The sequence below is a fragment of the Ctenopharyngodon idella genome, chromosome 21, assembly GCF_019924925.1.
Source record: "Ctenopharyngodon idella isolate HZGC_01 chromosome 21, HZGC01, whole genome shotgun sequence".
In the NCBI taxonomy this organism is placed as follows: domain Eukaryota; kingdom Metazoa; phylum Chordata; class Actinopteri; order Cypriniformes; family Xenocyprididae; genus Ctenopharyngodon; species Ctenopharyngodon idella.
Genome location: NC_067240.1, coordinates 8376597 through 8401093, shown reverse-complemented (window position 1 = coordinate 8401093; position 24497 = coordinate 8376597). Strand labels below are relative to the sequence as shown.

Below are 24497 nucleotides of genomic sequence, written 5' to 3'. Positions count from 1 at the left end.
ACTCCACATGCCAGTCTACACCTTACAAGAGTGGCTCCAACCACAGCAGCTTTCACTAAATTAGGTTATTTATCAGCTCAACTATCATTAAACATATATAATCATTTCCAGAGAGTTAAAGAGGTCTATTTTTATATGACTATACTATTTTGTTTAAATGGGTTTGCACAACCTCGGTAACCTACATCTTCCTGAATTTCTTGTACATGACAATAGGACTTACCAATTGTTTTGTAGTAGATATGGAGTACAAACTATAAGCCACCCCAGAATGCAACTACAATAACCAAAGTCATGCTAACAAAGCCAACTTATATCCATGGTAATCCAGACCATGCTTGATTAGGGCTGCTGTCAACAGGGTTAGAAACTGCTATATTCGTACCACTGCTTAACTTTAGTTTGAAGTACAGATCTTGCAAAATGTGCAAAATCAAAGATTCCAAGTTACTAGCCATATTATAAATATAGGAGTCCAAAAATGTTAATGCACAGCTGTTCAAATTCAGATCAGGATATTGAAAATGTCTAATTTTCCAATCATGGAAATCACATCGCAGTTTCCACCCTGAATCTGGTGCATGAACATTTTCCTCAAAATAAAGAAAAACGTAAATAACTGAAACAAGGAAAAAACAAAAAGGTTAAAGAATGAGATGAAGTGTTCACACTCCTCAACACCGGTGCTGAATGTAGCCAGGCTTGTTGGATTAAGAAGCTGGAAGGGTTCATCTCAAAAAAAGCCTCATCGCAGTGAATGTTAGTAAAAGGGACTGAACACACACACAGAGCCTTTACAGTGGGGATCAGACTCAAGTGCATGAGAAGAAAACCCAAAAGGTGTGGGGTGAGGGATAAGAGGCCAATCAGAGGAGGAAAAAAGGGAGAAGACCTTCCAGAAAGATCATCATCGACTTCATACTGATAGACACGGATTACCCTCCGATAGGCTATGCTATTCAGAGACGGGGGAGGTGGGAGATGAAAAGGGAATGGAAAAAAGAGTGTGAAAAAACAGAAAGGAATACATCTGGAAATATATAGTCAAAACATACGGTAAAATTTGCAAAATATATGTAAAGTGAGATTCTTCTTAATGACACCTTGTATTAGTTCTAACCAAATTATCGGTCTATTCTGACCTGAAACTCCCAAACGCCTATCTTATTGTTTCTATCCCTAGACATCCATTGGCTGACATATGTAACAATTCATACACACTCAGACACAAACATACTATAGTAAAATAGAAAAAAATTGTGATATTAACCCATCCAGAAGGTATGTCCTGATTAGAGAAATGATTCCAAGCATCAAGGTAGCAGCAAGTAGGCCGAAGGAATGGGGAAAGAGAGACAAATAAGGGAGGGAGAGAGAAAGAAACATTAAAACATTGAGCGGTGACATTAAAGCCACTTCTCAACACTCACATGAAAGCACATGTGACCAGCGCAAAGCACTGCTGTAGCAATATCAAGCCCAAATGGGTTTAAACTGTGTGACCATGTGAAGATCTTCACCCAAACAGACAACATGGCAAAGCAGGCAATGACTTTATGAAAATGGCTGTCTAAGAAATTTACATGGAGATCAGGAAAGCTTGATTAAATTCAAACAGATGTGTGTGACATCATGCATTGGAATCAAATGTGTTGCATGCGACGTATGTTTAATCCTCAGCTAACTCAACTACAATGAAAGAGAACGCAATAATAAGTAGTGCATGCTGGTCCCCTGTACCTGGTCTCCTGCAGCCATTGGTGGAAGGCATTGGCATGTTGGGCAAACTCTTGTCTGAGTTTATCATTCTCTTCCTGTCTCCTCTGCTCCTTCTGTAGCTCTAACTCTCGCTCCTATGAAGCAAAGCCAAATTAAACCAGTTATCCAATTCAATTCACATTTATTTTTATAATGCTTTTTTTCACCCATACATATCATTTCAAAGCAGCTTTACAGAAAACGCATGTCAACATTACAATTTACAAAGCACATTTTCTGTTTCAGGTATTATGCAAATCAAGTCAAATGCTTCAGGATCCCATCATCACCTTGATTATCTTCTGAAGGTTCCTCCAGGTCTCCTCTAGAGCCTCCATGGTAAACCAAGTGTATGGGTTGGATACCACTTGATAACTCTTGATCTGGCGATCAAGTTCTGCCAGCTGGCTGAAGTCGGCCTCTGCGGAGCTGAGCGAGGAGCGGAAGGCGTCATGGGCGTCCCGCAGGGCCCTGATCTCCTCCAGAGAGTTGCACCGTACGGGGTCCGTCAGATCTTCCTCAGCGTTCTCAAACCAGCTGTTGAAGGCTGAGGCCTTCTTGGCAAAGGTGAGGAAAAGATCCTCGACCTGGATGGAGTGGCGAACATAAGAACAGGAGTTAGACATTCAAAACAGAATTTAATTTCCTCACTTTAGGCAAAATTCCATTCTTCACACCTTTCTGAAGTGCTCCTGGGCTTCCAAAAGCTTCTTCTTGCGGGCGGCTGAGTTGGACAGCAGCTGGTTCCAGCGCTTCATCAGGGTGGCATGACGAGCCTCGATGGCCTTGGACTGCACGTGTTTGGCTGCCAACAGCTGGTCTTTCAGGGCTGTGATGTTGGTGATGCCCTCCTGCTGGAAAGCCTGAAGCCCTGCATCAAAGGTTTCCTATGGGTAGAAGAAAGACAGTCAGATTTAGCAGTAAAGCTTGAAAGGATTTGATGTGCTTAAGGTATAATGTTTAAAAACAGCCATGTAACTACAAAAAAATATACAACTGAGACATTTTAAAGTACTATATCTAGAATATGGTTTACAAATGTGCTGTAGATATCTTTGTCATATGCAATAATCACACCTGTTTGGTGAGCAGAGTCTGCACCGAGGAGAGATCCCGACCATAGTCATCAGTCTTCAGGCTGTTTTCCTTCTCACCTGATCAAGCCAAAGACAGATTGTAAGGGTGAAAAGAGAAAATAACACTGTATTTCTTGGCAATCCTTCTTTTAAATGAAAGTTTCATCGCATTTGCATGAAATATCATTAACTCACCAATCCATGACTCCACCACATCAGCCTTCCAGTTGAACTGCAGGAAGGCAGAGTTCTCATCCAGCTTGGCCTTCCTCTGAGCTGCGGCTCTCTCAAGCTCTGACACCTTCCCACGCAGGGCCTTCATTTTAGCCATGATGTTCTCCACATTGTGGTTCTCCTGCACAAAAGCAACAATATGATGTAATGATATTGAAACTGTAATGAACAAAGAAACTGTCTGTGATTAAGCATTAAAGGGTCAACAGGCCAAATTTACAGTATATGGACTTTCTAATAGTTGAACTATACCTTTTTGATAAGCTCATCTCCATTGGAACACACATCATTCACTCGGTCCCTGTGCACGGTAAAGTCGGTTTCAAACGCTTCATGTTTCTTCAGCAAGCCCTGGAAACGAAGAGCCAAATTAAGACAGTTTTGACACACACATACACAAAAAAAAAAACAGCAATATGACGCTGTGTCCAAAATCAAGCTATAATCAGCTAAATGTGGTTTATTTTTTCCTTAAGTTCATCCAATGAATAATGAGGTGAATTATAGTTTTTCACACCTGTACGGCTGCCAGAGTATCACCATAATCCTCACTTCCGACCAGGTTCAGTTTCTCATTAATCCAGGCTTCCTCTTCCTCCACATTTGCCACAAACTGCTGGTATTCCAGCGACTCCTCAAGCCTCTGCCCGCTAAAAAAAAAAAAAGGCAAACCAAACAATTTTCCATTCAAATGTTTGAGGGTTGACAAGATTTCACAGAGGCTGAATTTATTTGATCGAAAATGCAGTAAAAACAGTAATAATATTACAAAAAAAATAGACCAGAAAAAAGTAAAATAGCAAAATACAGTTCTCACCGAGCAGCAGCCAGATCTTTCAGTTCCTTCCAATGCTCCACAAACTGGGCCAGCCTCTGCTGGATCTCCTCCTGTCCTATGGTGTTGTCATCAGAAAGCTTCTTCCCAGTCTCCAACACAGACTGCAAGGCCACAAAAATACTGTTAGCATTCAGAATTATAATTCACTAGACCTTTAATACGCTCAAGACTTTTTCACTTCTGTGGATCAATATGTAACAATATCGCAGATGCCTCCTCACCTGAATGGCTGGCTCGTGTGCTCCCAGCTCAGCCTCCAGCCTCTTGTGCTTCTTCCTCAGATTCTGTACTCCTGTCAAATCACGTCCATAGTCCTCCGAGCTCACCAACAACTTCTTTTCCCTAATGGACGAGAATGAATTAGATCTAGTATACAGCCTTAAAAGAAAAAAAGGTTAGTGTGTAATCAATTTTAGACCACTCAGAATGATGTAAACCATACTTGATCCAAGATTCCTCATCGTCCAGATCCCTGAAGAACTGGTGCAGACGATGCGACTCGTTCAGCTTGGCACGGCGCCCTGCAGCCATGCTCTTGATTTTGACGAAGCGTCCGTTAACGGCGTCACGCTTGTCCTTGACCTGGGAAGTGTCGAAGGCATTGCTGGCCATCAGGCTGTCAGCCTGGCCATTAAGATCCTTCAGACGATCCTATAAGAGACACCAATGAGCTATCAGAATATGCTAACTGAAAACAAACTGATGAGTATGTCTGGAGTTACAGTCGGTGAGCTACCTCATGAGCAGAGATGTCAGCCTCCAAAAGCTGGTGCTTCTTAAGCAGATTGTTGACTGAGGCCAGATCTTTCCCATAATCCTCAGAGGCAAGAAGAGCCTCGACCTAAGGGCCGACGGAAAAATGTAAGAATTTTTGGAATTATTCTAGTTAGAAATTGTAGAACTACATTAATATTGGTCTCTTTATTAGTATTATTATTATCAATAATAATATAATAAGAATAAATATCACTTATATATAATAATAATAATAATGATTATTTTGATTATTATTATTAACATTATTATTTGGTTAAAATATTAAATAGTCAGGATTTAAGTAAAGAACTACCAAGAACTATCCTAAATTGCTATTCAATCACATATAAATACCTCAGACAGCCAGAAGTCAAAGTCCTTGATGCCAGTATTGAAATTCTGCTGCTTGTTTGCCTCCTTTAGTTTCTGACTCTTCTCAGCAGATTTGTTGACGAGGAACTGCCACTGCTCATCCAGAGCGTTAAGACGAGCCTGAGAGCAAATATGAGCGCAACCACAGCAAAATGAGCACAGACCATAACTCACCAGCTCCCTATTTCTGAAATGCTTCTGAAAGTTACCTTGACAGCATCCTCACTTCCAGCACAGGCACCTCTCTGGATGAGAGCATTGCCCGTGTCTATCACCCCGCGGATACGATCAGCATTAGCGTGTAACTCAGCCTCAAAAGCCTGGTGCTTCTGGTGTTTGCTCTGAAAGTGGCAAGAAAGCGAAATACAGCTAAACTGAGCCACACAGTGAAGTCATGCAAGAGTGCAGGTGTGAAAAAGCAATAGCTGGTTTTGTATCTACCTCTGTAGGTGTACAGGACACTGATATATAAACATCTATGTGTAAAAACTCAATGTCTATGAAAGCAGTGCATATTCAACGCTACTGTAACCTATATGTGTGTTTTATGTGTATGACTTTGTTTAGACTGTTTGTGAAAAGTGATGTCTTATCTGTAGTCACAACAGTGCACACCTTTCAAAATAAAAATGAAAATGTGTACATTACACAAAACAAAAAAACAAACAAACAAACAAAAAAAAAAAAACACAGAATGTGAAGTGACTGTGAATTTACAAACCACAAGGACCAAACACGTAACGTGGAACTCATTCTATAAACATGACACATTCAAAGCCTGATGGAACATTCAATAAATGAACTGGACACGATCCAGCACACAGTGAACTCTGTGGAGAACCTAGGAGTTGGGGTGTTTTGTTTAAGATCATTCCACATTTTATTTCACCCAGAAAGATGGAGAGAAGGGAAAAAAGCACTTCCAAAAGGCTCATCTAAAGCATTTGCCGATACACTAAAAAGAAGCTGGGCTGCTGGTACTGCAACTGCATATGGATTCTGGCCGAAGCACACATGTAACGGATTCTGTTGTTTTAACACAGTATTCCACAAAAAGCAAAGCAGAATTAATTGTTTTGAAAGCACCTTTCAGCGTTCTCTCTCTGGGTTGATACAGTATTGTGGCTATGTTCGGAAAAGCAACAAACCATATTATAACATACCACTATTGCAGCATGCATATTAGATGTATTAAGTACATTTTTTAAGCAATTTGAGCACACTGTGTTGGATACTGTGGATAATGCGGTCAACTTGACCTTTAATGTGAACTCGACACATTTAACATTTTTATTCTTGACGATTTGATTGGATGACCAAGGGTTACAACAATTTAAACTTAAAAAACAAAATTATTTCTGGGATGATAACTGGAAAGTAACATAATGAGGTCACGTGACAATAGGACAGCATGATCTGGGGGTATTTTTAAAAAAAAAATATATATATTTTTCTGATAATATATTTTTCTGATTTTCATGTTTGTTTGTTAATAATAATAATAATAATAATAATAAATTAAAATAAGAAAATAAGAATATATATATATATATATATATATATATATATATATATATATATATACATACATACAGGTGCTGGTCATATAATTAGAATATCATCAAAAAGTTCATTTTTTTATTATAAATTATTTTTAAAAATGAAACTTTCATATATTCTAGATTCCCTACATGTAAAGTAAAACATTTCAAAAGTTTTTTTTTTCAATTTTGATGATTAGAGCGTACAGCTCATGAAAGTCCAAAATCCAGTATTTCAAAATATTAGAATATTTCCTAAGATCAATCAAAAAATGGATTTGCAAAACAGAAAAGTTCAAGTTCTTTAAAGTATGTTCTTTTGTGCACTCAATACTTGATCGGCAGGACATATTACAGCAAATGACTTGCTCCTAGCACAAATTACAGCATCACTGAAGTGTGGCATGGAAGTGATCAGCCTGTGGCACTGCTGAGGCACTATTGAGCCTTCAGATCATCTGTATATTGTTGGATCGACTGTTTCTCATCTTTCTCTTGAAAATATCCCATAGATTCAGGTCAGGCATATTGGCTGGCCAATAAAGCACAGTAATATCATGCTCAGCAAACCACTTGGAAGTGGTTTTTGCACTGTGGGCAGGTGCTAAAGTCCTGCTGGAAAAGGAAATCAGCATCTCCATAAAGCTTGTCAGCAGATGGAAGCATAAAGTGCTCCAAAATCTCCTGGAAGATGGCTGCATTGACTCTGCACTTGATAAAACACAATGGACCAACACCAGCAGACGTCACGGACCCCCCAAATCATTATTGACTTCAGAAACTTCACACTAGACTTCAAGCAGCTTGGATTCTGTGCCTCTCCAGTCTTCCTTCATACTCTGGGACCATGATTTCAACATGAAATGCAAAATTTACTTTTATCTGAAAAGAGGACTTTCGACCACTGTTCACTGTCCAGTTCTTTTTCTCCTTAGCCCAGGTAAGATGCTTCTGACGTTGTCTCTGGTTCAGAAGTGGCTTGGTAGTCCTTTTCCTGAAGATGTCTGAGTGTGGTGACTCTTGATGCGCTGACTCCGGCTTCATTCTACTCATTGTGAAGCACTCCCAAGTGTTTGAATTGGCTTTACTTGACAGTATTCTCAAGCTTGCGGTCATCCCTGTTGCTTGTGCACCTTTGCCTACCCAATTTCTTCCTTCCAGTCAACTTTGCATTTAATATGCTTTGATATACACTCTGTAAACAGCCACCCCATTCAGTAATGACCTTCTGTGACTTACTCTCTTTGTGGAGGGTGTCAATGATTGTCTCCTGGACCATTGCCAAGTCAGCAGTCTTCCCCATTAGTGTGGTTTCAAAGAACAAAAGATACCCGGAATTTATACTGTAGGGATGGTCATTTAATGAAACTCAAATGTAAATATTCTAATATTTTGAGATACTGGATTTTGGACTTTCATGAGCTGTACGCTCTAATCAACAAATTTAAAAAAAAAAACTTTTGAAATGTTTTACTTTACATGTAGGGAATCTAGAATATATGAAAGTTTCATTTTTTAAAATAATTTACAATAAAAAAATTAACTTTTTCATGATATTCACAGCCAAAAATTTCTTGACATACTTCCTTTTGTCAAAGTTTGCTCTTAGATCCATAACTCTGTGAGATGCACAGGTTTTCTGTGTGGAACAAATTTAAATCAAGACATCCCAACTTCAATGACACAACAAGAAAAATGGAGGCCACACCCAGCAATTAAAAAAATTAAAGGCTGCAACGATGGGGCACGGGAAGGAACAATGACAAACAACTAATGATGCTATACAAAGCAAGACACATAATAGACATATGGAACTCAAATACACATTTACAGACAATACAAGACAACGGACAAGTGGAGAGACCCTACTGGGGTTAGTTAGCTCTGGCACACTACTGCACTTACCAGCAGCTTGGACAGCTAGAAACAGACAATGGGAACACAGACAGAGGTTCAGTTTAATTTCCTATATAATAAAACACTTGGGGTTGGTTGAGGCGGGGATAACAAGAGAAACATTTTAATTTGCACTTTAATTTATTATGGTATTAATAGATTTACAAGGTTAGACTTAAGCGGGACATTCATCTTTAGAACTTTAGCATGTCTGCAAAAATGTTGATAAGATCTGTTCTGAGACTGATGCCTGAAGTGTGACGTTACCTGGATGTTGGTGGGATCCTTGTAAGACTCGTCGGTGGCGGTCTGGAGTTTCTCACTGATCCACGCTTCAATCTCATCTACATCTCTGCTGAACTGCTGCAGAGTCTGTGACTCACCCAGCTTAGAGCGTTTCTCAATCATCTGAGCCTTGAGACGGCGCCACCTGGAGGTTAGAAGGACATACTGTTTTAAATTAAATCGCACGAAAATCACAAATATTCACATGGGACGGATTCACTCAGTCTGCGCAGTATAAAACAGAAGGAGCCTGACCTGTCCAAGACTTCATTGCGGCGATTGAAGATTTCAGGCTTAGCGTAGTGGTCAGCACTAATGAGCTGGTCAGCAAAAGACTGCAGTGCTGCAATCTTCTCTTCCTGCAAAGACAGACAAATTGAAGTGATTAGCAAAAAACTCCACATTCAAAAATCAAATAATGTTGAGATTGACTACATTATCATATCACAATGGCGCTTGCTGACCTGCACATTGATAGCCTTGTCAAAGTCCTCGTGTTTCTTGATGAGGGCCTCCACACTGTCCAGGGAGTCTCCCTTGTCATCGCTGGCCAAGAAGGCCTCGCGAGCTGCCATCCAGTTCTCAGCCTGCTCGCAGTCACGGTTGAATAGCTGCAGAAGACAAAAAGAAACATAATGTTATTTGACTGTAACATTTCCTAATGTCAAAGTTTTGCGTGTTAAAAGTAAACAGAGTCCTTGCTGACCTGCAGCTCCAGACATTGGTCCAGCATTATCCTGCGCTGAACCCAGGCCTTCTCCAGGTCTTCATGCTCCCGTTCAAGAGCCTCCAGCTTCTGTTGGATCTCAGGGCTGGCGTAGTGGCCACGGGCAAGGAGCTGCTGTCCAAATTGCTCAAAGGCCTGGAAGGTGCCTGCACGAGCATCGATCTCAGTACGGTGTTCCTACAGGATTTGAGGTGTGAGTGTTTAAAAAATTCTTTGCAAATCCCAGTTTAGTCCATGAACAACTAAATAGTATTATTAATAGGAAACAGTCATGTGACAAAATACAGATCCCAGATGTTTTTGGCAGCATTCAATACCTGATGTCTCTCCAACAAGGCTTCAGCTCCAGTGACGTCTTTGGCCAGCTCGTCAGAGGACACGAGCCCTCTGATGCCATTGATCCAGGACATGAGATCTCTGTGAGAAAGAAGCACAGATTTGTCTAGAGACTTGCTACTGCTACTATTGATGCCATCTAGCTTCTTTAAGTTTTCTTTTGCATCTCTTATTTTCATCTTTTTTTATTTATCCTTCTCACCTGAAGTCACTGAGGAAGCGCTGCAGGTCGTGAGAGCTGCCCAGTTTTTCTTTGCGTTGGTCAGCACGACCCACCAGGCTGCTCCAGGCTGTGTTCAGCTCAGTGCACTTCTCCTGGATGTCATCCACAGCCTCAGGATGAGACTGAATCAGACGCTCTGCAGTCTCACCCAGTGAATTCACCTGCCACAGGGAGAAGATGATATTTAGCCGATGTTCTAGGCAAGGAATAAACAAAGAAAACTTAAACTAAACCAATGAAGATGACCATTTTACCTTGTCTCCTAGAGCGGCCAGGTCTCTCTCAAAGCCTTCGTGCTTGCGCTGCAGAGCCTGCACACTGGCTAGGTCATGGCCATAGTTATCAGTGTTCAGGGCTTGGTTCTTCTCTTCAATCCATTCCTTGGTCTCATCTGCATCCCTGTAAATCACACACTTAGCTGAATTTCTCAGCACTTCATGTGGCTCATATCAAACAAGTATAACAAGAACATAACAGTATGAATGACAGATAGTTTTGATCTGTGCTATAAGTGGCATATATGTACCTGTGGAACCTCTGCACTTCATGAGCACTACCCAGCATGTTGCTTCTGTCTTCAGCCAGCTGCTGCAGGGCCCTCCAGCGGTTGTTCAGCTCCTACACACAAACATAAAACCATTAGCAGCCAATCAGAGCTCACTTTACTGGTCTACATAAGACTGATTACAAGAATGATGTGATCCTTGACAGCAGGCAGCAGATTCATCTTGAATGATATAAAACGACTGTTGAGAAACAAACATTTTTTGGCAATGTATATTCGGAAACATGCCAATCCACTATCCAAAGCACTACATTAATGCTTCTAAATCCTTTGCATCATACTTTGCTTTTCATATCAGCAGCAAAAGCAACAGTATGGATGAGTGGCACAAACAGAAAGGCTACAACATTTAAGCACATTGGATGAGTGATGACAGTTAGCAAATATGGAAACTTGGGTGGATGCATCTGCCACAAACTGAAAAAAAGAAGCGTCAATGCATTCTAGAATGGCTGTTTTACCCCCACCAAAAACAGATGGCGTCAAGACATAAAAGGAGTTATTTCAAATGGTCGACATGTACTCATGAAAGGAAAAGGGGGGTGGGATGCAACTGCACAGTTGATGGTTCAGTAACAGGACATAAGGAACCAGAGACCATGGTTAAAGTACAAAACCACCACAATGAGTTAGTCCTCCAGGTACACAGGCCACAATGCATGATTTAGTGGGATGGGTTGAGGGACGATTTAAAGATTGCAATTTAGTCCTAGGATCTTACCTTAATAGTATTAAAGTTGGCCGTTGTTTGAACAGCCAAGCGAACAGACTATATTGAGTTGAAAAATTTCAAGAGTCAAAAAACAGACAGGAAAAGAACAGACAAAAATCACACCAATCAAGAGAGTACCATCATGTGAATTAAAAGAACCAGACTGTTCTTGTCATTCTGTAACCACAGTCACCAAACAACACTGTGACTGACATACAGGTCAAAAAAGACCCTGCATCAAAACTACACATGCATCAATCTCAAAGACCAAGGATTAGGTTATATGTCTAAAGCATTTCAAATTCAACATGTTATATTACCTTCCATGGAGATGCACTTTTAGAGTCAGCTTCATCCTGTGAAATAAATATAAATACAATCAGTTCAACCCACAAGAACAACACATGATATTCTTGCATTTGTTTCATGCAGACACTCTGTTGTAGACTAGATGAATGATATAAAATAATAATGACCTTGCCAGGAGCTGAGCCCAGCATCTCTAGTTGCTGATGGCAGGATGAAGGGATGGTGGGATGAGGGAATGTAGGGTCGGAAGGAGAAAGGGGAAAAAAAAAAATAGGTAAGATCATCACATCTATAATGCTCATAAATTCAGGCATACAAATAAGCAGACTACTCTGATGTATACAGTGGTTGCCTTAGACTTTCTCATTGCTTCTCATTTAGATGGACAGGCTCAAAAAACTTGTGTCATAATCTATTTTTACTCGTGATTTAAACTTTTTTTTTTGAGGCAAATATGAATACAATATTACAAAACACAATTATGATTAAAAATATGAATAAAACGAACTGAACTAAACTCAATCGACTTTTTGTATCTGCCTAAACTCAAACCTTCCTCCTGGTCTGCATGGATTTAAACTGGGTGATTTCTGTACATCAAACACTTCAAATGAGACTGATGCAGAGGCAAATGTCATTAGATTTTGTGTCTTTGCCTCAGACAGACAACTTCTCATGGCAGTTTTAATTTTGTTCTGGTGTATGCAGCCATGCTCTGCTGTCACACTGGAGCGCACTGGCCACCAACTGGACAGGGCTGGGAATTACAGTTACAAGTTATATCAGATCGCAGTGTAATCTGTCAAAAATGACGGACGGCCTTCATATTTTTTTCGTCACGGCTAAAAAAAAACTTGGTTAATGCGAATATTCGGTTAATGCGACCTTTGGATGTACACTCCCACGTTTCGATGTAAACATAAAACTGATGAATGGGATGACTAATTTAGAAAACATCATGATTCACACTACCATTCAAAAGTTTGAGGTCAGTAAGGTTTTTTTTTTTATTAACACTTTTATTCAGTAAGGATGTGTTAAATTGATTAAACTTGATTTTCAAGACATTTATAATGTTACAAAAGATTTTGATTTCAAATAAATGCTGTTTTTTTTTTTAAACTTTATTCATCAAAGAATCCTGAAAAAAATGTATCACGGTTTTGACAAAAATATTAAGCAGAGGAACTGTTAACACTGATAATAATAAATGATTCTAGAGCAGCAAATCAGCATATTACAATGATTTCTGAAGCATCATGTGACACTGAAGACTGGAGTAATGATGCTAAAAATTAAACTTTGATAATCAGGAATAAATTACATTTTAAAATATATTAAACTAGAAAACAACTATTTTAAATTAACAATATTTGTAACAATATAACAATGTAACAATATTTCACAATAATACTGATTTTACTGTATTTTTGATTAAATAAATGCAGTCTTGGTGAGCATGAGAGACTTCTTTCAAAAACATTAAAAAAAATCTTACCAATCCCAAACTTTTGTATGTATGTGTATGTATAATCAAATTCACTGTGTATAAAGGGTTTTCTTCTCACCTGGGCCTGCACAACCGGAGCCTCTTCCGCCATCAGTCCTTCAGACTCCAGCTCAGATGCTACCTTATTTATGTCCCTCAGCCGAGACTCATTTGCTTTCAGATCCTAGTAAACAAATTTAAAATTAGGAAACATGTACAAACAAATGCTAGTATCCATTGATAAATGTTTCAGAGGTGTAGGAAAAACATACCTTTTGGAAGTCATCAAACTTCTTCTGCAGCACTTCCACTTGCTCCAGGTCAGAGCCAACCTCCTCATTAGTAAGCGCTGACTCTTTCTCATTGATCCACTGCTGCAGTTCGTTCGCCTCACGGAAAAGCATGAACTTCTTGCAGCTCTTCTCCAGCATGTCCTTCCTCTTCTCTCCCAAGTCTTGCAGTGTACCATACCTGATAGAGAAGGAGAGAGAGATAAAGAGAGAAGTCAGAACCGTAAATGCAACTCTCACCTCAACACAGGGATTGGAAAAGGAATTTCCTCTAGGAGAGGAAATGAGGTGGAAACAGACAGGGGTTCAACTACTGACGAAATCTGCATAGTCAACCACTGAAAATGCAGAATGAAATCTAGACACCAATTCTACGAATGAAGAAAGCTCAGAATGACAAAATCCTCAGAAGAGATGTGAACTTCTATCCCTTGATGGAATAGAAGAGTTGAGGAGAAATGAGAATGATCTGATAGATAGAGAGATATATAATAGATAGGATAGAATGATAGAGGACATAAAGTGTGATAGAAATGCCAAAATGGATGAGAGGAATGAGGATGAGAGTTTTGCAACGATTGATCAAAGGCTTCTTTGATCAAAGGAATGATATTGGTTGGGCCCATACTCACAGTTCCTCCACCTGCTTCATGCGCACAGACACGCTGCACACCTCCTTGGTGACCACAGTCCTGCCACAGGGCAGGGCAAGCAGACACATGCAAGCATTCAAATTAAGAAGAAAGAAAGAAAACAAGAAAAAAAATAAAGGAAAAAGAGGAGTAATGAGGGGTCAGAAACATTATTAAGAGTTAGTTCTGAACAGATGCACTTTCTGAGATACAGGAAGAATAAAGCTGCAAAGATCTTAAGAGGCTTTGTGTTAAAAAGAAATGATTTTGTTGGAATGTAAGATGTGAGGTAGAAAAATAACTACAAATAAATGTTCACATTAGGGCTTTCAACTGATTAAAGTTGTTTAGTGAATTTATTCCTTTGAAGATTGGAGTAAAGGCTGTTGAAAATTCAGTCACCAGATCTTTTAGAAAATTTGGACATTGTACATTGACAGCCCTAATGCATATTGAACATACAGTGAGAAATCTGCCCACAATCATTTTATAAGATAACTGAAGGCAGAATGACTCTTACTGATTCTCAATCTGCTCCTGTCGCAGAGCGATGCTGCCCTGTTCATCTAGCAGATTCTCACGAGAGGAAGATTGAGTCGGGTCCAACTTCTTCACGTACGCCGCGGGAACAAAGCCCTGCCTGTCATTCACTTCCACTTTCCACCAGTCCTGAGGACAAGATTAATATATATCACTTGCATGAGTCTAAACTGTCATTTAGATCCAATTTGGCATGCCTATTAATCACCTTGTTGGTGCTGTTGAGCAGAGTGAGGATGTCGCCCTTCTTCATGGTGACCTCACGGGGACTCTTCTCCTGGTAGTCATACAGAGCAAGAACCAGCTCCTTACCGGTCTCATCATCAGTGGGGGCCACTTGTTGCTGTTGATGAAATCCATGAAAAAGGACCACATTTTCATTGACATGAAATGAACAAAGGTGCACATGTTATTTCCTGATGGTTAATGTAGTAGTGTTGCAATGTAGTCTTACTCTGCAGGCCTGAGCTTGTTCTTTTAAGGCCTGGATGCTGCTGCCATATGCACTCAGATCAGACATCAGTGCCTCATGCTTCTTCAGAAGAGCCTGTAAATGATAACAGTAAGATTTCAGAGTCTATCCAGTTTTTTTTGTTTGTTTTTTTAACATTAAACTGCAATGTGAGACACAACAAAGCAATTCATTTTAGTTCTGCCAGTTAAGCACTTTAAACATCTTATGTATGAGAGATGATATATGAAACGAACATCAGAACAGTAACTGAATTACTTTTTCCCCCTTACTTTGCATGTTTTGCTCAAATATGAGGTTATAACTAATTTGAGGCCTCTAAACCCAAAAGATTCCCGCCTTGTTTACCTCCGCAGAGTCCTCGTCTTTGCCATAGTCAGTGCTTCCTACAATGGGCTCCTTCTCTCTCATCCAGGACTCAGCCTCGTTGGCATCAGCGAAGTACTGCTGAGCCTGAAGGGAGTCCTCCAGATCCTGTCTACGCTGGGTTGCTTTTCCCTTTAGTCCGTCCCAGCGGTTGTGCAGCTCTTGGAGCTTAGCTTTTACATCCTCTGCTGCAAAGTGACCTAAAACGGCAGGAAAAAAGCTTTTTTATTTTCATAAATACAAATTTATTGTTTCTACACTGACTAAAGGTGTTAATTCTGAAACGATGCCTAACACAAAGTCAGTGTCTTATGAAAATGCTAGAATTAAATCCTACCCTCATCAATCATGGCCTCTCCCTTCTGAGTAACAGCCTTGATTCTGGGCTCATGACCAGAGATTTCTGCCTGCAGAGCCTGATGTTTCTTCAGAAGGTTCTGGACTCCAATAAGGTCTTTTCCTGAGAGGGTACAAGAAGATCATTGTTTTATGAATATCAACAGTTTATAGTTATTTTAGATAGCTTGTAGAATGCCAACTTCTTTTGACTAAGACCTCATTTCATGTAATTTAACTACACTGACCCCTGTTGGTGGAAGAAGCAATAGGTTCCTTCTCTCGGATCCAGGTCTCCTCATCTTCTACGTCCCTGAAAAGTTGCTGAAGGCGCAGAGAGTCTGAAAGCTTCTGTTTACGGGCGGCCATAGGCTCCTTTAGGGCCTCGTAGCGTGCAACAAGAGCCTCTTGTTTTTTGCGGATGTTATCAGCATCAAAATGGCCGGCCTCCTGGAACTGTCTGGCCTGGATGGTAATGCCATCAATACGGTCCTGTCAAGAGGAGAGAAACAAGCTGTCAGTTAAGATGAAAGAAGTTTAGATGTTTAGAAAAACTGCCAATTGTATAGATTCATACATGAAACAGTCTACATATGAAGAGTTCAGATGCAAAAGCCGGTAAATGACACCTCCGTCAAAAATTAGATAATGATATTGAGCGAACAGTAGTAGTAGACACATAGTAGACGTTCATCAAAAACTTTCGCTTCAAATCCGCTAAATCCCAGCGTCAGCCCATTCAGAAATACCAGTTCATTGGCAGAAACCGCTAAATGCCACTTTCCTTTGTCAGCAAGAGCCTCTAAGTCCAATCGGAAGACACAAATCGATTCATATGACTTCAAGATGAATGACAATGTGCGGCTTTTAATTTCCGAGCTGCAAATTTTTAACATGTTTTGCCCATCGTTACAGTGGCAATGACAGGATTTTGCAAGCAGCAAGTAAACACAACAGTGTTCTTTTTGTTGCTGTAAAACTGACAGAAACAGACGTTTTTCTTGTTGTCTTGCTGTCCAAAAAGGTGGACTTAGTGGTTTTTGCAAAAAAAGGACACATGGACTTGAAAAATTTGTCAAATACCAATGAATTGACTAAAGTGACATTTTTTAAAATACAGCATTTCAATAACTGACTAATAACCATTTCATTGTCATTAAAGTGAAATTACTGAATCTAAACATAGAAGCCTGATAAAAATACTAATTTAAAAGAAAACATGTCAGACGGACTTAAGAGATTTTTGCATCTGAACACTTCATATCGTATATCAGTTACGTTTAAAATCGTTCAGACATTGTTACCTGGTGGGCAGCCACGTCAGCCTCCAGCAGAGCATGTTTCTTCTGAAGGTTCTGGACGCTGGTCAGGTCTTTTCCAAAGTCATCGGAGGCCAGGTGTCCCTCCACCTCATACAGCCACAGTTCGATGTCCTCTACATTACGATTGAACTGCTGCTGCTGGTTTGCTTCACGCAACTTAATCCCTACAAGGGTAAAAGGATGGGATATCATTAAAAAAAACTTCTTACTTGTGTTACATGTTTGCCACAATTTTGAACTAGAACCAAAAAAGTTAGTGTTTCATAACACACTGACAGAAGTAAATGAACAGTGGTTGTTGCATTAGATGTCAGTCAGATGGTCTCTTCCAGCAATTCTTGGCCACACTATATATACACTCTGAGCATATTCTCACCTTTGAGCTCAGTCGCTTCTAGAAGTTTCTTCCACTGAGAGCTGACCTCATCCATTCGGGTGGACACCTCGCTGGAGGCATAGTGTTTCCTATCAACCAGCTCCTGGCCTGACTTCTGCAGTGCATCAATGCGGCTCTGATTGGCAGAGAGCTCGGCCTCAAAGGCCTGGTGCTTCTGTACCTTCCCCTGCAGGTTGGATGGGTCCTAAAAAAGAAGGAACCGAGATGGGGAGAAAAAGAGGATGAGAGAAAGAAAGAAATACAGCAAAACAACTTGTAGTAGTTCTAGGACAACATACCTTGTAGGCCTCATCAGTGGCGGTCTTCATCTTCTCATTGATCCAGCTCTTGAGCTCATCAGAGTCTCGGAAGAACTGCTGCAGATGGAAAGAGTCCTCCAGGGCGGCACGGCGAAACTGAGCTCGCTCGTGAAGAGCGTTGCGTCTGCTCAGCAGCTGAAGTAGAAAAAAAAGGTGTTTAAATCATAGTATTACCTGTGAATCAGCACTTCTGTCAGCAATAATTGAGAGGAGGAAAGTGCTTGCGAGGGTGAAATGAAGGACGTTTGAGGGTGCTAATCTCCACTTACTGCATCTCTGCGGGTGGCCACATCCTCCTTGGCGTAATGATTGTTCTGGATCAGTTTGGTGGCAAATTCATCCAGGGCCTGTACATTTCAGTGCACAATTAAAAGGAAAACTAAGATTTGTAAAATAAATTGTACCAGGCCTTGAATTGTACATCAGACTGTGTGATTTCTTACAGTGATCTTCTCTTCCTGTGCACTGAGGGATTTCTCAAAGTCTTCGTGTTTCTTCAGAAGAGCTTCAACGCTGTCCAGAGAGTCACCTAGATCTTCATTCAGCAGGAAAGCCTTGGGAAAGACAGAATGAGACCTTTGCTCTCAGTTATAACCAAAACTAAATTTTTAAAACCAAATTTTTGTTATACGTTTGAGAGAAAGTCTGATCTTCACAATATAAGATGAATGGTTTCTACATAAATTCGTACCTCTTGTTTGCTCATCCAGTTGTCAACCTGCTCGGTGTCCCTGTAGAAGAGCTGCAGGTCCATGCACTGCTCGTACTGCTGCCTGCGTAGCTCCCACAGCTCCAGAAGAGACACTTTTTCTTCAGAGAGTATGCCCAGCTACACCAACAAACACAAAATGGGAGTCATTCAGGTGCTCACTTTAGATTTACAAAGGCTTTAATGATGAGTTTGCAAATAGTCTACAAAACCGAGGTCAGACACACCTTTTCCTTGACTTCCTCGGAAGCATAATGCCCAGTGTTCAGGAGAGCTTGCCCAGCCTCGTCAGTAGATTTGAAACTGTCCTCATGAGCGTCAATCTCACCCTGATTTAAAGAAAGAGAGGCTGTAGATTCAATATTCAGTCCAAACATAATTTCCCCATGTTGCTCTACTTGTTCAGATGTTCAAAGGATAATACCTTATGCTCCTGGTGGCGGTCGAGCAGGGCCTCAGCTCCAGCCACATCGTTGGCCAGCTCATCTGCATTGATCAGAGCCTTCATCTCTGTCACCCAGCTGGTCAGATCACGGAAATCTGCAGTGAAGCGCTGCAGCCTAGAAACAAAACAAAAACCACAAGGTCACAAGCTAGCACTGTGTAAACAGAGCTTAACACTAAAATCTCAATTTGAAGCGATCAAAAGCAGAAAGGTGTGTTTTAACCCACCTGTAGGAGTCATTGAGCCGAGCATGTCGCTCAGCTGCCAGGGTACGGATTTGTTCCCAGTTGGTAATGAGTTCGTCTCTTTTCAGGTGGATCTGAGAGGCGTTCTGGGGGTGTGTCTGCTGCAGACGGTCTGCCTCGCCGCCAAGAGTGTTTACCTGAAGACAGGACAGCATGTTTATATCATACACAAAGAATGATTGCACATTGCTTAAACATAGGTGTATAACAGAACGTGCATTGAATGTACATAAACAAAACAATGAGAGAATAAATGTATAAATGTGACTGGGCAGGTCTGTATTGAGGAATTGAAGGAAAAAAAAAAAAGGTGTGTGGATATGCTAAGACTGACCTTATCCTCCAAGGCTGCCAAGTCTCTTTCTAGCCCCTCGTGTTTCCGGAGCAGGGCTTGAACGCTGGCGAGGTCACGACCAAAATCATCAGACGCCATCAGCTGCTCCTTCTCCTTAATCCAGCTGATTGTCTCATCCACATCCCTGTAGGCCAGAACAGAAAAGTTCAGTAACTAAAGATTACATCAGGAAAGCCCAAAGAAAGATTCATACAATACAGCTGAATACTGTAAAAATGTCTTGAAAAATACCAATAAAGATAACTTTAAAAGATATCTATATTAGCATCCACTCCAAAGCATAGTAACATTCCGTTTACTATAAAGCATGTGCTGCATTTACTATGCCCTTTAAATGTTTAAACTGACTGCCAATGTTTTTATCGTTCTGAAATTGAAAAATAATTAAAACTTTACAGTAATAGTTATCGTGTGCACAGTCCTTAACTTACCGGTTGAAACGCTGCACCTCAGCAGCTCCAAACAGCTTGCCCTGCCTCTGCTGAGCCAAGCCCTTCAGCCTCTGCCAGGCAGCATTCACCTCCTCCTGCTTCTTCAGGATGAGCTCGGCCTCTGGGTGGTTCTCCTGGGTTAGCTTACCGGCTGCTTGGTTCACCTCGTTCACACGCTCCTCGTGGGCTGCCAGGTCTGTCTGGAACTCCTCAAACTTCTTCTGTAGAACTTCCACATGCTCCAGGTCCTGCCCAAGCTCCTCTGAGGTGGCAATTGCTTCCTGCAAGAAAGTTTTGTCAGTGTGTGTTCAAATATCTTGGGTGAAATTATTTTTCAGAATTGACCAAACATGCCTATAGCACAATATATGAAGTCTACAATAATTTTTCACCTTGTCACTGATCCAGTCCAGAGCATCCTCGCACTCACGGAGATACTGCACCAATTTCTGGGCCTGCAGGAGACGGACTCCCTTCTCTTTAGTCTTCTGCAGCAGCAGGTCCCACAGACGGTGAAGCTCCTCTAGACGGGTCTGAGTTTAAAATGGGGACAAAGATAGACGGTTAGGATCAAAACAAAATGCTCTCCTTGTCGCACACAAACAAAGTTTTTCTAGGACAGCTCAGTTAAAGTCTATAAATGTCATTTTCTGAAATATAAAGTCAGCTTGGAGTGTAATAGAAAGGCTGAAAAAAGGCTGACAGAACACTGCACGCGGTTCTTTCAAGGGACATGCACTGTAAAAAGTAGTAGAAGAAATTAAAATGAAACATGTTTCACTGCACTCAAGTACCTACTTGAATAAAAGAGCCATAATTGACACTTTTTACTATTGGTCGCTGAGAGGTCCGGTAAGGCGTAAAAGACTGATCCATATAAAATTATGTTAAAAATCTATAAATTGCACTTTTCACCGTTATGGAAATCTAGCATGTGGTATTAAAAAGAAAGAGTCTCTTACTCGGATGGTTTCAGATGCAAAGTGGCTCTCAGATATCATCAGGTTGCCAGTCTCGTCCAGTTTGATGATGGCCCCAGCATTAGCCTGCACCTCTGCCTCAAAGGCTTGATGTTTTTGGAGCTTTCCCTAAGAGATGGAAAACAGAAAGCTCTGTGAGAAGAAAATAATGGTAAACAATGTATATTGTGAAAATGCATTTCTTTAGAGAACTTTGCAAGTAATTTCAACCAACTGCATAATTATCTGCATATGTCACAACATAAACCTTGTGATCAAAGTCATTGTATGCATGTTCAATATATTCAAGCTATTATAATCTGATAACTCTACACAGACTGTTGATTACAGCAGACACCCAGTCAAGGAATTTACAACTTAAGGGAGGAGTCACTTCAGGAACAGAGGTGATAACACATTTTAGTACTTTATTTTTTAATTGTTTCCCCGAGTGACTTACATGGTGTTCACACGAGTAGAGGAGTCATTTTAGAAACTTCTAATGCCCTGTTTCCACCTGGTATTAAGACGCGTTTTGGTTGATCGGATCACAAATGGACGAGGGAGACACATACCATTTACACCTGGTATTTTGTCCACTTTCAACCACTTCTGTCCTGATTTCTTCGTGGGGAGGGTCTATGGACGGGTAAATGTATGGGTTTTTTCAGATCTTTCGATCTAATCGACAAAATAAGAAAGCAGTTTACATATGAGCATGCCCATGATAACGGAAAAACATACGGAGTGCAGCAGGAGTGCTTTCGTTTCTGCTCTAACACCTGCAAGGCCGGCCAAAAGCGGTGAGTGCGTGTTAGAAATAAGGAATGATGAGAGAACATTGTGCTTGGTACATTTTTTGTCTTCAAACCAAACTTGGGTCTTTAGCCGAAAAAGATTAAATCCCGTCTAGCTAGTGCTTTCCATAATGTTTACGAATTAGGTCAGTAGGTGGAAAATAGGCAGACTTTTGTGTCTGTTCGAACACATTTGACCACATGAGCGTTTACACAGCAACACTGGTCGAATGTGTTTTTGACTACCTCTGGAAGCGGTCGAAAGTGGACAAGCTCAAAATTTTTTACTCCCCGTTTACACCTGTATTTAGCGTTGTCCACTTGTGATCCGATCAACCAAAACACATCTTAATACCAGGTGTTAACAGGGCCTAAATTGCTTTTCTCTCACCTGTAGGTTACTAGGGTCCTTGTAGTTCTCATCAGAAGCAATCTGTAGCTTCTCTTGGATCCATTTCTCAAGCTCATCTGCATCTCGACGGAAGAACTGGAACCGGTACGAGTCTTCGAGTTTCTGTCTGCGCACAGTAGACAGCTCCTTGAAGCGACGGTACCGGTCCAGAACCTGCTGTCGGCGCTCCTGGATGTCCTCAGCCGACTCCAGAACTTTGACTCCACTGACATCCATTTTCTAAAAGAGGGCAAAGACTTTGTTAATAAACGCATCTCCTAATGCCAAACGTCAATGCTAAATGTCCTTTCACATGAATTTGGGCTTAATAAGCAAAAAATCAGAATACATTTTTAAAGAACCTCAGTGTGGCTTCCTGATCAGAAAGGAACAAGAGTACAGCAAGAGCGTTCTCTAAAAGTAAATGGGAATAACTTCCAGGTATAAGCAAAAAAGGACCACTTAAAAAAAAAAATAAAAAAAAAGATTTCACAATAACATTATAACAATGTTTTCATTAAAACTATATTTATGCAAATTAATAAAAAATTACAGCACTAAGTCTGTGTGAAACAAACATTCACTCGAGGGATGTACCTAAAACCAAGCGGACATTTTATGAGTTAAAAGACACAACTCTCCCCAGCAAAGACCAACAGCTGAGCACATGGGGGGCCAGGCGGACATTCCTCACGCTTCTGAGCAAACCGGCACAAAGAGAGTGCTGCCATCAGCCCCCGCTGACTCTGAACACAACCCCCACCAATCCAAAGCCCAATCCAACTGCATCTGTCCCATACTGTCAGTAGGGAGGGGGCGGTGTGATTTCAGCTGTATTTGAGGGTGGAGGGGATGTCAGTGTCCGGAATTACTGAACCAAAGGGCAGGAAAATATGGGTCACACCAATAGCATTTTTTCTACCAATAGCATGACGTTGGCTGATCTAGAACCGTTCCAAATGTTTCCACTGCAGAAAATGCAGCTCTGGGCCAGAGAAACTGCTCCACATCAGCCCGCAAATCTGCTGTTCTAGAACCAGGAACCGTTAATGTCAGGGGTCGAGGGTGGTGAAATATTCTCAACAGCAGCTCATTCTGATGTGAAGCAAAACTAGGCTGCTGTTGACACTGGAAACACTGGACAATATGTTCTCAAAAATCTCTATACTCATAAAGACAATGATGTGTCATGTTTATTTGTAATTAGTTAATATAATGACAAAAGCTGTTAGGTCAGTGGAATTGAGTGCTGATTTTCAGAGAGGTTCAGACTGACTGTATTTCTGGGAATGCAGGGTTTGCTGTCGATCCATTTCAGAAGAGTCCGAAGTGATAAAAAGCTAACCGAGGACAAAGAGTAGAAGAATTCACTTACACACAGGTGTGAACATCTGGAGTCATTCCACACTGATGTGTGAACAACTAAACATTCTTCATCTGTTTCAGTAATAGCACGGCTATATATTAACCCTTTCTGAGTGTTTCTTTCTTTATTTATTCAATTATTTTAAGTCTAAATGCTATTTTCATGGCAAGAACATTATCATTTAAAATACAATAAACAACCTCTTAAGGCTGGAATACACAACACCACTTAGAACCGGAACAGATTTTAACAGACTAGGCATTATACATTTGCCGACTTTGTAAATTGTTACATAGAAAATGACGTGCATATACGTGCTGTCAGAATGTGTGTAGTGACGTCACCACTCAGGGATTGGTCACTTGTCCCTTGTCTGGCTGCCAGTTTCTCTGTAGATGACCAAGCGCACTATTTAGGCAAACTTATCGCAAGTTAATAATAAAATTAAAAGGAATATCTGATCATTCTTAATAACATGGTCGCCATTTACATCGTCTGTAAACTCTTGCGTTACCACAGAAACGACTGACGCATTTGTATTACATTCCAAAGAGCTCTGTTATCAGCCCTTACAGTGGAAAATGAGACCATATCCATACCGGCTGGGCCGGATTGGCACGGAATGAATGGTTAGGCAATCAGAACGGTTTGGCCCGACATTGGAAAAGCAGCTATCACTCAAAATATCAAACCTGTTTTATATCCTCCAATTGGATGGAATCAAAGTCTGAAGCTAAAAAAAAAAAAAAAAGTCTTTTAAAAAGCAATTTTCTGTGAAATCTGTCAATTCCAACTGCCCAAAATCTTTAGACGGTGATGACTTTCGGCAAATAGCGTTAGCTCATCCAGAGTGTAAATTGGGGCAAAAATCTGTGCAAAAGTCATGTAGTGCATTCCAGCATTTACAAGACTATAAAAGCTTAAATATTTGACAGAAGTTGTAAAACTTTTCCTTTTTATTCTACTTAAACATAAATTAAAGAACTTTCTGTATAAAATCTTTCCTTTCTGTGAAGGAAAAAAAAAAA

At 40.6% G+C, this 24497-nt stretch overlaps 1 protein-coding gene across 6 annotated transcripts in view; it reads right to left on the bottom strand.

The window, feature by feature from the left end:
- Positions 1 to 24497, bottom strand: part of LOC127503221 (spectrin alpha chain, non-erythrocytic 1) — a 35760-nt gene that overhangs the window by 3592 nt on the left and 7671 nt on the right. Inside the window, exons 2-51 of one of the 6 annotated variants that reach the window (XM_051876750.1) lie at positions 22104 to 22343; positions 20919 to 21044; positions 20349 to 20489; positions 19957 to 20237; positions 19505 to 19649; positions 19153 to 19307; positions 18905 to 19040; positions 18708 to 18809; positions 18463 to 18600; positions 18215 to 18325; positions 18041 to 18118; positions 17751 to 17906; positions 17452 to 17656; positions 17058 to 17239; positions 16002 to 16245; positions 15755 to 15877; positions 15400 to 15617; positions 15034 to 15126; positions 14788 to 14922; positions 14560 to 14708; positions 14040 to 14099; positions 13390 to 13588; positions 13197 to 13301; positions 11796 to 11828; positions 11640 to 11675; positions 11329 to 11376; positions 10569 to 10660; positions 10297 to 10441; positions 10022 to 10203; positions 9801 to 9900; positions 9463 to 9660; positions 9221 to 9367; positions 9012 to 9115; positions 8739 to 8901; positions 8481 to 8495; positions 5244 to 5375; positions 5017 to 5154; positions 4643 to 4747; positions 4349 to 4557; positions 4128 to 4248; positions 3886 to 4007; positions 3586 to 3718; positions 3321 to 3419; positions 3030 to 3189; positions 2836 to 2912; positions 2436 to 2645; positions 2049 to 2345; positions 1741 to 1853; positions 1271 to 1288; positions 893 to 955 (exon numbers count right to left, since the gene is read on the bottom strand). In XM_051876750.1, the coding sequence (XP_051732710.1) occupies positions 893 to 955; positions 1271 to 1288; positions 1741 to 1853; positions 2049 to 2345; positions 2436 to 2645; positions 2836 to 2912; positions 3030 to 3189; positions 3321 to 3419; positions 3586 to 3718; positions 3886 to 4007; positions 4128 to 4248; positions 4349 to 4557; positions 4643 to 4747; positions 5017 to 5154; positions 5244 to 5375; positions 8481 to 8495; positions 8739 to 8901; positions 9012 to 9115; positions 9221 to 9367; positions 9463 to 9660; positions 9801 to 9900; positions 10022 to 10203; positions 10297 to 10441; positions 10569 to 10660; positions 11329 to 11376; positions 11640 to 11675; positions 11796 to 11828; positions 13197 to 13301; positions 13390 to 13588; positions 14040 to 14099; positions 14560 to 14708; positions 14788 to 14922; positions 15034 to 15126; positions 15400 to 15617; positions 15755 to 15877; positions 16002 to 16245; positions 17058 to 17239; positions 17452 to 17656; positions 17751 to 17906; positions 18041 to 18118; positions 18215 to 18325; positions 18463 to 18600; positions 18708 to 18809; positions 18905 to 19040; positions 19153 to 19307; positions 19505 to 19649; positions 19957 to 20237; positions 20349 to 20489; positions 20919 to 21044; positions 22104 to 22340 (6779 nt within the window). In that variant the 5' untranslated portion in view covers positions 22341 to 22343. The remainder of the gene's footprint in view (positions 1 to 892; positions 956 to 1270; positions 1289 to 1740; positions 1854 to 2048; positions 2346 to 2435; positions 2646 to 2835; positions 2913 to 3029; positions 3190 to 3320; positions 3420 to 3585; positions 3719 to 3885; positions 4008 to 4127; positions 4249 to 4348; positions 4558 to 4642; positions 4748 to 5016; positions 5155 to 5243; positions 5376 to 8480; positions 8496 to 8738; positions 8902 to 9011; positions 9116 to 9220; positions 9368 to 9462; positions 9661 to 9800; positions 9901 to 10021; positions 10204 to 10296; positions 10442 to 10568; positions 10661 to 11328; positions 11377 to 11639; positions 11676 to 11795; positions 11829 to 13196; positions 13302 to 13389; positions 13589 to 14039; positions 14100 to 14559; positions 14709 to 14787; positions 14923 to 15033; positions 15127 to 15399; positions 15618 to 15754; positions 15878 to 16001; positions 16246 to 17057; positions 17240 to 17451; positions 17657 to 17750; positions 17907 to 18040; positions 18119 to 18214; positions 18326 to 18462; positions 18601 to 18707; positions 18810 to 18904; positions 19041 to 19152; positions 19308 to 19504; positions 19650 to 19956; positions 20238 to 20348; positions 20490 to 20918; positions 21045 to 22103; positions 22344 to 24497) is intronic. The other 5 variants (XM_051876751.1, XM_051876753.1, XM_051876752.1 and 2 more) reach the window with 5 other exon arrangements.